This window comes from Salvelinus fontinalis, chromosome 11 (assembly GCF_029448725.1).
Source record: "Salvelinus fontinalis isolate EN_2023a chromosome 11, ASM2944872v1, whole genome shotgun sequence".
Classification (NCBI taxonomy): domain Eukaryota; kingdom Metazoa; phylum Chordata; class Actinopteri; order Salmoniformes; family Salmonidae; genus Salvelinus; species Salvelinus fontinalis.
Window position 1 is genome coordinate 29,884,005 of NC_074675.1, and position 9,629 is coordinate 29,893,633.

A 9,629-nucleotide genomic window follows, 5' to 3' on the forward strand; every position below is an offset into this window, starting at 1 on the left:
ATGACCCTGACATCTTGAAGGCTTGCAGTCCCCCAGAGTCACTGACTGGATGGTGTAAAAGCCTACTTGCCCTGGTAATTTTCATATCTTCCATCACTTTTCAGGATACCTATTTGTTGTTGTAGGCAATTTCCCTTAATTGATGAATCAATATAGGCCTACTATAAATGATTCAGTTAATAATTTTGGATTACTTTGCATGTCTCACCACTGAAATCTTCACAGGCTTTATTGTGTGTTCCAGGGGTCTTATCAGGAAGTGCGTAGGCTGGCTGCGCTGACTGCCAAGGAAAAACAGTATTTCGAGGAGATCATTGCAACCTTGGCTTCCCCCAAGTACTGTGAAACTAAATCTGTGAGTACTCTTTAATTGGACTGCATGCAGCTGTCACTGACGTGCGTTGACAATATTGCATTATTTTTTAAAGCGCTGCTTACAAGGTTTCAAAAACATGTATTTCCTTTTTTCCCCCACTTGCTCCCCCACTTGCTCCATCTTTTACGAAAAGTGCCCAGGCTGCAAGTCACTGTTACAGAGACAGAACCCATCCAGTTTAAGAGTCTATTGCACAGTATGCTCTGAAGACAAAGGCCAGACCTACCAGTTCTGCTGGCAATGTCAGAGGCAGTGGAAAAGTCCAGGCTGGGCTCTGACCGCTGTGGCAACACTGGCTGCTCCAACCAGGAGCTGCAGCTGCTGCCAAAATGTCCAACCGTCACTGACTGCCCGTCTATAAGTGCCTGTCCCACCTGTGACATACTATTGGAGCATGACAAGATCGGTTGTAAGAATTTAGTAAAACACTTGGGTGAACTGTTGGAATCATGGAAATATAATGATTATTCAAATTCTATAGTTAGAATATAATAGTGGGCACTTTGAATACAGTGTTTGACATACACAACAAATAAAAATGCCAGGGAGGAGTTATTGTGACAGGGTAGGAACCAAAGTGTTGTCAAATGTGCCCTATGGGCAGTGGTGGAAAAGTGCCCAAGATAACTTAATAGAAAATGACTCAAGTAAAAGTGAAAGTCACCCAGTAAAATACAACTTTAGTAAAAGTCTAAAAGTATTTTGTTTTAAATATACTTAAGTATCAAAAGTAAAAGTATAAATCCTTTCAAATTCCTTATATTAAGCAAACCAGACGCCACAATTTTCTTTTTTTTTTAAATGTTTAGATAGCCAGGGGCACACTCCAAGACTCAGACATCATTTATAAACAAAGCATTTGTGTTAGTGAGTCCGCCAGATCAGATGCAGTAGGGATGACCAGTGATTTTGTCTTTAAGTGCGTCAATTGGAAAATGTTCATGTCCTGCTAAGCATTAAAAATGTAACTAGTACTTTTGGGTGTCAGGGAAAATGTATGAAGTAGAAAGTACATTATTTTTCTTTGTTTAAAAAACATAAATAGTAAAGTACACCTACTACTTAGTTAAAATACTTTAAAGTTCTACTTAAGTACGTTAAACCACTGCCTAGGGGACCCTACAATCTTTGTCTACATTTAATGTTTCCTCTTAGCTACTTCCTGTCGCTAACATTCTTGCTTTGCGTATTTCTCTTTTATTTAGAATATACTGTTGCAAAAAAAACATGCAGATGTAGGTCTACACCATCGCTGCTATTTAAAAAAAAAAATCACTGGTATTATCAGGCTGTGTAGTTAGTTATGTTTGCTCTGACTCGGTACATTTATTAGCTAGCTAGTGATTAGCATTAACGGCTAACAACATTCAGGCCCAACTTACTAAGACAAACTAGCTGTTTGCAGATGTAAGAAACACAAACTAATAGTGTAATTATAGAACGCGAGTGGATTTATATTGAGAAGCAAAGTGAAAACAGCATTGTTGTCATCAACAGTGTTGCATTGGGGTGGCAGGTAGCCTAGTGGTTCGAGCGTTGGGCCAGTAACTGTAAAAGTTGCTAGATCAAATCCCAGAGCTGACAAGGTAAAAATCTGTCGTTCTGCCCCCGAACAAAGCGGTTAACCCACTGTTCCCAGGCCGTCATTGTAAATAAGATTTTTTTCTTAACTGACTTGCCTAGTTAAATGAAGGTAAACATTTTTTTTGGACCATACAGACTGAACGTAAGTATCTCGTGCTCAAGGAACAACAAATGCGCTCCTTGAGTGAAGGGCATGGCTTGGTCTGTGTGGAAAGTGGCATGGAGAGGAAGAGAGCAGAGAGCGATGACTCAAGTAGCAAAGTAAACTATAAAAATGTATGTTACACACGGCATATTAAATTTTAACAAACCAAACATTCAACTACCATTATAGAAGGTAAAGTAAAAACCTAAACCGGTCTGTGTATCATCACGGCTGCTCTCCTCTTATGGGATCCATAGCCAGTCTGTCATTTAGATTGTGCGGAGGGTGCCTGGGAGATGGAGGGAATGAAGAATGGGCAGAAGAGAGAATCTGGGGTGGCCTTTCTTTTTTTGTTCTCTATTGCTCCTCTATTGTTCCTCAAGCAAGGGGGAAGGCTGGTGACATCAGAGGACACTGTCAGACCAACTACTTATATGGCCTACTCCATGAAGTTTGCACTTGTGTCTAAAAAACATTGTTTTGCTCAAAACATGCGTTTTTACCTTTAAGTATATGTGCAGTACTATATTTACAAGTAGGATATTGTTTTCAACGCGAAAAGTTCCACATTTTTTGGAGTGCAACTGAAAAACAACAACAACAATGTATATTTAGTTTATTCTCTTCACCTGTCCCAACACAATTAGAGTTTGATTTTATGAACATTTTCCACTCAAACAACTAAATATGAATGTTTTTTTTAAGCTCTGGCTATAAACCTTTGGAGGTATAAGACTCCCAGTTTCCATCAGCAGTCATTCTAATCACATTGGGTCGAGTGCAACTACAAGACACTGGGGGCCTTAGTTTGTGTGTTTAGCCATTTTAGATCAGGGTGCCAAACAAATGGAATGTACTGTATGTATGGAATGTAGTACTAACTAACAGGAAGCTGGCTAAAGTTTGTCTTTCACGCTTATGGTAGACTTCTAAAAGACTTACCCATTAACAATGTGGAAATGAGGTATTGACAGTAATTTAAATTCATATTGTCTGGTTGTCGATGGAGAGACCAATGTCAGGGTAATAACACAACCTCTTGTCAAGACATGCAACTAGACATGCAACTATCCTGTCACCTGGATTAATGAATGAATGAGAAATCATGGCAGATCATGGCAGAATCTAATGGCAAAAATGGCTAAATGTGTATGGTCAAAGTACTGTCTCATCTCCAAACGCATCAAACTTACTTCAATGGTGCCTCCTACTGGGCAGTCCATCCATTTCTATTGAACATGCCATACTAATAAAGGCATTTTAATTAATTATATGAACAGTGCCTCTTTGCTTGACATTATGTGAAATTCAAAAGAAATCAGCCAAGACCTCAGAAAAACAATTGTCGACCTCCACAAGTCTGGTTCATCCTTGGGAGCAATTTCCAAATGCCTGAAGGTACCACATTCATCTGTACAAACAATAGTACACAAGTACAAACACCATGGGACCATGCAGCCTTCATACCGCTCAGGAAGGAGACGCGTTCTGTCTCCTAGAGATGAACGTACTTTGGTGCGAAAAGTGCAAATCAATCCCAGAACAACAGCAAAGAACCTTGTGAAGATGCTGGAGAAAACAGGTACAAAAGTATCTATATCCACAGTAAAACAAGTCCTGTATCGACATAACCTGAAAGCCCGCTCAGCAAGGAAGAAGCCACTGCTCCAAAACCGCCAGAAAAATGACAGACTAAGTTTTGCAACTACACATTGGGACAAAGATCATACTTTTTGGAGAAATGACCTCTGGTCTGATGAAACAAAAATAGAACTGTTTGACCATAATGACCATCGTTATGTTTGGAGGAAAAAGGGGGAGGCTTGCAAGCCGAAGAACACCATCCCAACCGTGAAGCACAGGGGTGCCAGCATCATGTTGTGGGGGAGCTTTGCTGCAGGGGGGACTGGTGCACTTCACAAAATAGATGGCATCATGAGGATGGAAATTATGTGGATATATTGAAGCAACATCTCAAGACATCAGTCAGGAAGTTAAAGCTTAGTTTCAAATGGGTCTTCCAAATGGACAATGACCCCAAGCATTTTTCCAAAGTTGTAGCAAAATGACTTAAGGACAACAAAGTCAAGGTATTGGAGTGGCCAGCACAAAGCCCTGACCTCAATCCTATAGAAAATGTGTGGGCAGAACTGAAAAAGCGTGTGCGAGCAAGGAGGCCTACAAACCTGACTCTGTTACACCAGCTCTGTCAGGAGGAAAGGGCCGCAATTTACCCAACTTATTGTGGGAAGCTTGTGGAAGGCTACCCGAAACGTTTGACCCAAGTTGAACAATTTAAAGGCAATGCTACCAAATACTAATTGAGTGTATGTGAACTTCTGACCCACTGGGAATGTGATAAAATAAATAAATAAAAGCTGAAATAAATAATTCTCTCTACTATTATTCTGACATTTCACATTCTTAAAATAAAGTGGTGATCCTAACTGACCTAAGACACGGAATTTTTACTCTGATTAAATGTCAGGAGTTGTGAAAAATGTAAATGTATTTGGCTAAGGTGTATGTAAACCTCCAACTTCAACTGTTATATGTGATGCACAATTCACATGTTTTGAGAGAGACAGATGTTTTAAATCCTTGTACCCAGACTTGGACCGCACACGTTCCCACTGAATAGCAGGCAGGGGAAGCAAAATAGGGATTGCTTTGAGATGTCAAACCACTCATTGTTGAATTTGCGATTTCCGACTTGTTGTTAAATGTTGGTCCAAAGACGCTTTATCTTTAATTTCTCTTCAAATGACAAGGATTTAAAAGGATGTGCCAGTCGATTGTCACCGTGATTCATAATGATGACTGCTTGTCAATCTTGCAAGCTGAGATTTTGAAAATATGATGTTGACATAATCATTCTAATCAAAGCTACGGTAGATAAAACATGATTTGACGTCCTTTTATCAGTGGCCAATGACCTTGAGCCTTCTTGGATGGGCAGTTCTAATGTAACTCTATGGCAGCACCCAGGGGGCTTGAATTTTCTGGCTCTCCCTGTAGATTTTGCAGTGACTTGTGTCCCCTTGAGTGACAGAACACTGAGCCAATCACGGCACAACTAGAGAACATTACCAACCCCTACACTTCGTATTGTCCGCTGGCTGCCCCACCACCACAGAGATCACTGAGCTAGGCAGAAACACCTGCATTTTGGAGCTGCCTTCCTCAAGAAAGAGAAAAAAAGACCATGTTTGTATGCGGCTTTATTAACTCAACGATTTTTTGTTTTCACATTGTTTGCAAACTGACATCTGACACGTATTAATGCCACCTGCCCTGAATAACAGGTCGCCACTGATTCACTCACAGACGCAAATAAAATGGTAAATATAATTTATGATATTAGAAAGATGATGGTATAGGCTGTATTCAATTAAATAAATAAATAAATATTGCATGCCTTTGTGACGTAGGAGTCATTGAACTCATACCAGTTATGATCTTCAAAGGACTTGATCTTAGCAGTGTAATGTCCACCTCTAAAACTTTCGAAATGGTCCACAATCGCATAGAGTTCATAGTCACATTTCTGTTCAGATAAATCAAAAGACATGCCATTAACTGAACTACAGATGAAAAATTAGACATCACTAAATATGTTATTTTTCTGATGGGCAATAAAGTGAAGGCGATATACAGTACGACATAATGATCTGTTTAATTTAGTATAGCTACATTGCGAAGCCCTAAATGTAGACTTGTATGAGAACAAAACCTGTTGAATAAAGGTTTTGTAAGTAGTCTACCTCTGTCTGTAGTGTGTGAGGCACATCCACGCAGCATTTTTGACATATGACATGCTGTAGTAGTCAAATTCAAACCACTTGGGGAGCAGAGTAAGAATTTCTGGGTGATATTCCATCTTGCATTCCTATAAATGACAGAGGGAGGCATTGTAATACAATACCTTCTACAGTGAAAAGCTTGATATCCATTTTTGAGAGGGTTTTGGTACAAATAATTAAAGCTGCACTAAGCACTGGTTGCTAAGAGTTGAATAGGTCGCCTAATTTCAGTTTGTGACAAAACACGCACGTGTAGTGTAGAGAAGCACTGTACCATCTAAACTGCTGTGAAATACTGTATCTTTTCCGTAACCAAAAATATTGTATTTCAGCTGTTTGAAGCTAGTGTACAAAACTGAAAGAAAAGACGCAAAAGCTCAACTTGAGAACGGGAAGCATATTACTAGTGCCCGGAACTACCGCTTCTTATATATGCTTTCAATGAGAATGACATATATATATATAATTCTCTTTCATTTGCTATACTAAATGAGAATTCTAAATATCACTACTCACAATGGTTGCATCTGATTTCGTTTCACATTCATCGCAGTACATTTGGTTTTCCCTGCTGACAGTTGAAGACTTGAAGAACTCCTTAAAGCCATCTTTCTGAAAACACAGAAACACAAAATGTTATCTTCCTCCAACATACTGATATATTTTCCTGAATTTGTTTTATTGTCATATTATATCAACGTATAATATTAACTACAATACCATGATCATGAAAACTGAGACAAATAGTAGAGTAAGCCTACACACATGCCAAATTACGACATAATACATTCCCACTGGACGATTATCCTAATATTGAATAACAATAATATAGGCTATGGTATTTTAAGTGTTGGTTAGCCTTGTCATGATCATATGAAACTTGCCATCATAAAACAATGTTTTTTGCTTTAGGTTAAGTTATATTTTTCCTACCACACTGTAGGTTTTGTAAGAGTCAGATGGATCTGCTATTGAGAGGGGCAGTGTCCAAAATGGACCAAATCCATCACTCATCACATGTTTTCCTGAACAGGTAGTGATGTGCCTCAATTGTCCTTTGAAGATCTGGAGACAAACTCTTGTCAGTCTTGTCATATCATAACTTATAAACATTGCATGGTTAGCTAACAGGTTTTGTCCAAAATGAGGTAAGTAATGCAGTAGCCTACCTTTGACACTTCAGGATTGACCATGCCTAAAATCTTCTCAAAATACTCAGCCGCATCACTTTGCTTGTATACTGGGGGAGCTAAAAAAACAATGAAGGGTCTTCTCCTACAAATAACCAGAAATAATATACCTCATGCTACATAACATCTCAAGCTGCACATCTAACAAAGTTGCTGAATTTTTAAATATATTATTTAGCAGCTATGATAGCTCAACTCACCATGATCAATGCCTAGTATTGATGAGATAAAGGCCATGGTGTTCTAAAAGGAATAGAGTTATCAATTAGTGGATAAATCATAAGATACAGATACAGCTGCATTGTGTTGTACTGTACAAACAGTACATCACATACCTGGTCCTGGAGTGGGAAGTATGCTTTTGAGCCTCGGTAGTGTCTTGTTGAAATGTTCAGCTCCATTGTTTACAGTAGTTTTCACAGTCCAAATAAACACCATAAAACACCCACTTATTGACCTGATGGAAATGTAAGATTTTTTATTTTTTTTAAATTGCTCTTAGGTTCTATGGAATTCACATAATCACGATTTCCAACACCAGAATGGTTCCACTTGCATTGATAGGCTAAATGCAATGGGATTATCAAATCAAATGCAATATTTCTATTTGTCAGTTGAGTTATCCAAAAGTGTTTCTAGTTTGTTTAGTCAATAGAGCAATACAAGAACATCGAATGTAGGCTAGACTATACATATTATTCAATCCAAACTTACCGATTTATTCGTGTATTCTTGTAGTCGAAGTACCTCTAAGGAAAATCAACGACGATGAACCGGCCAAACTGCCACTGTCATTTCTCCTAAAACTTCGGGTATTCCTGTCAGTATCACGAATATGAAATCCGTTTTTTAAATGTTCCTTTATAGCAAAGATGTCTTTATGAAGGCACACTCAGAAAATAATTTATCGTTGAATTGTTTTTAAGTCACATCAAACGAAACTCAAACCTTAAAGGGGCAATCTATTCGATTGGTACATACATTTTTGGACTTCATTCAAGATATATAGGCTTGGCTCTATGATTCTTGAATAATATAACTTTAAATGCATGAGTTTATCAGAAAATGTAATGTTTTAAACTTATATTGAATTATTATACTAAGGTTTCATAACATGCCCAGGCTGCCCACCTAGTGTTTCTAATCAAACCTAGAACCCCCGACACCTTTATGTTGCTGCGTTATTAATTCTCTGCATGGACGAAAATAAATAAATAGTCAGCCAAAATATTTAGATATGGAAACTGTAACTGTTATTTTTGCCAAATGTATGAGTCAGAGATAGTTCAGAATTAGGAGAACATTCATTTACTGTTTAATATTGTTGTTGTTGAAGTCTTCCATACAGTAAAGTCACAGATTTAAAAATGAATTGAGTTCTGGTAGCAGGTTCAGAGAATAAACTAAATGCTTTCTGGCCACATGCTGTTTTTCTTTTGCTAAAAAAAAGAGCCCATACATTTATCAACATCAGTTCCTTCGTGTGCTTTGGCAATGGGATTGGCAGTGAGATTAATATCACAAGACTACAGTATTAAAAAGACGTCAAAATGCAGGCAGAGATTCTCTTTTCTGTCCATTCGTCAATGTCTCCATCCCCCAGGCACCCTTATCATTAGCTGAATGACAGACCGGTTCTGGATCCCATATGAGGAGAGCACGGATGAGTCCTCCAGCTGCTTGTCTGTGAAGATCAGTCGCAGGGTCTCCAGATTGTCACCTAAAAAGGTCGATGTTTTAGTCAATACAGTTGACAACTAATAGAATTTCCTTAATCACTGCTCAACCATTACCCCGCAATTAAATAAAATACTTAATTTAGTTAATCATCGAATTACATTTAATGAAACTCTCATAATTATTGCTGATTAATGATTCCACTGTAAATTAATATCTCTCTAATATCTCTAAATTAATACCTGAGTTCCCCGGGAGTCTTTCAGAAATTATTTTTTTCAGTTGCAGTACTGTCATACTGTTCATTTGTTCTTCTGTATTGCTCACATCTATTATCATTTTCTCCCCTCTGAATCCAATCACTGTGACCTGGTAGACCTTTCCCATGGTTCTGGATATGTGCGTGAGCTGCTCAGGTGTCCGAGTTAATCTGTCAGTGGGTGTAACTGTTTGTCTATGTATGTGAGGGAATGAGGAAGGAAAAATGCTCCTCCTTCTCAGAAGCAATAACAATTTGTCTACCTTATAACATGACAAATAATAAACAGACCTAACTTTTGAGTACAGAAATTAAACTGAAGGTAGGTACTGTGACTTGGGATCTCAGGGGAATACCATCTTAAGGGAATACCATCACACTCAAATAAATGAACAATAAACACGTTTTACTCAATACATTTCGTGACTGACATGGTATTCGCTTGAGATCCCAAGTCGCTTTACCAGCGCCAGCTGATACAGGTTTATCTGCATTACAACGCTGCAATTTAAAATGTTATGAGAACAACCTCACGTGAATGCAGTAAACATAATTTCCCGTATATCACGTGTCTTCTTGAAACTTGAAAGCTTCT

The 9,629-nt window shown here is 38.3% G+C and overlaps 1 protein-coding gene across 1 annotated transcript; it reads right to left on the reverse strand.

Annotated features, from left to right (window-relative positions):
• Nucleotides 1–5,865: 5,865 nt before the first annotated feature.
• LOC129864702 (ubiquitin carboxyl-terminal hydrolase 2-like) lies at nucleotides 5,866–7,129 on the reverse strand. The gene is made up of 4 exons (XM_055937007.1): nucleotides 7,078–7,129; nucleotides 6,842–6,973; nucleotides 6,425–6,520; nucleotides 5,866–5,994 (listed from the first exon to the last, which is right to left on the reverse strand). Exons 1-4 carry the CDS (start codon nucleotides 7,099–7,101, stop codon nucleotides 5,866–5,868), a joined length of 381 nt encoding a protein of 126 aa, XP_055792982.1. The 5' UTR covers nucleotides 7,102–7,129.
• Nucleotides 7,130–9,629: the final 2,500 nt, after the last annotated feature.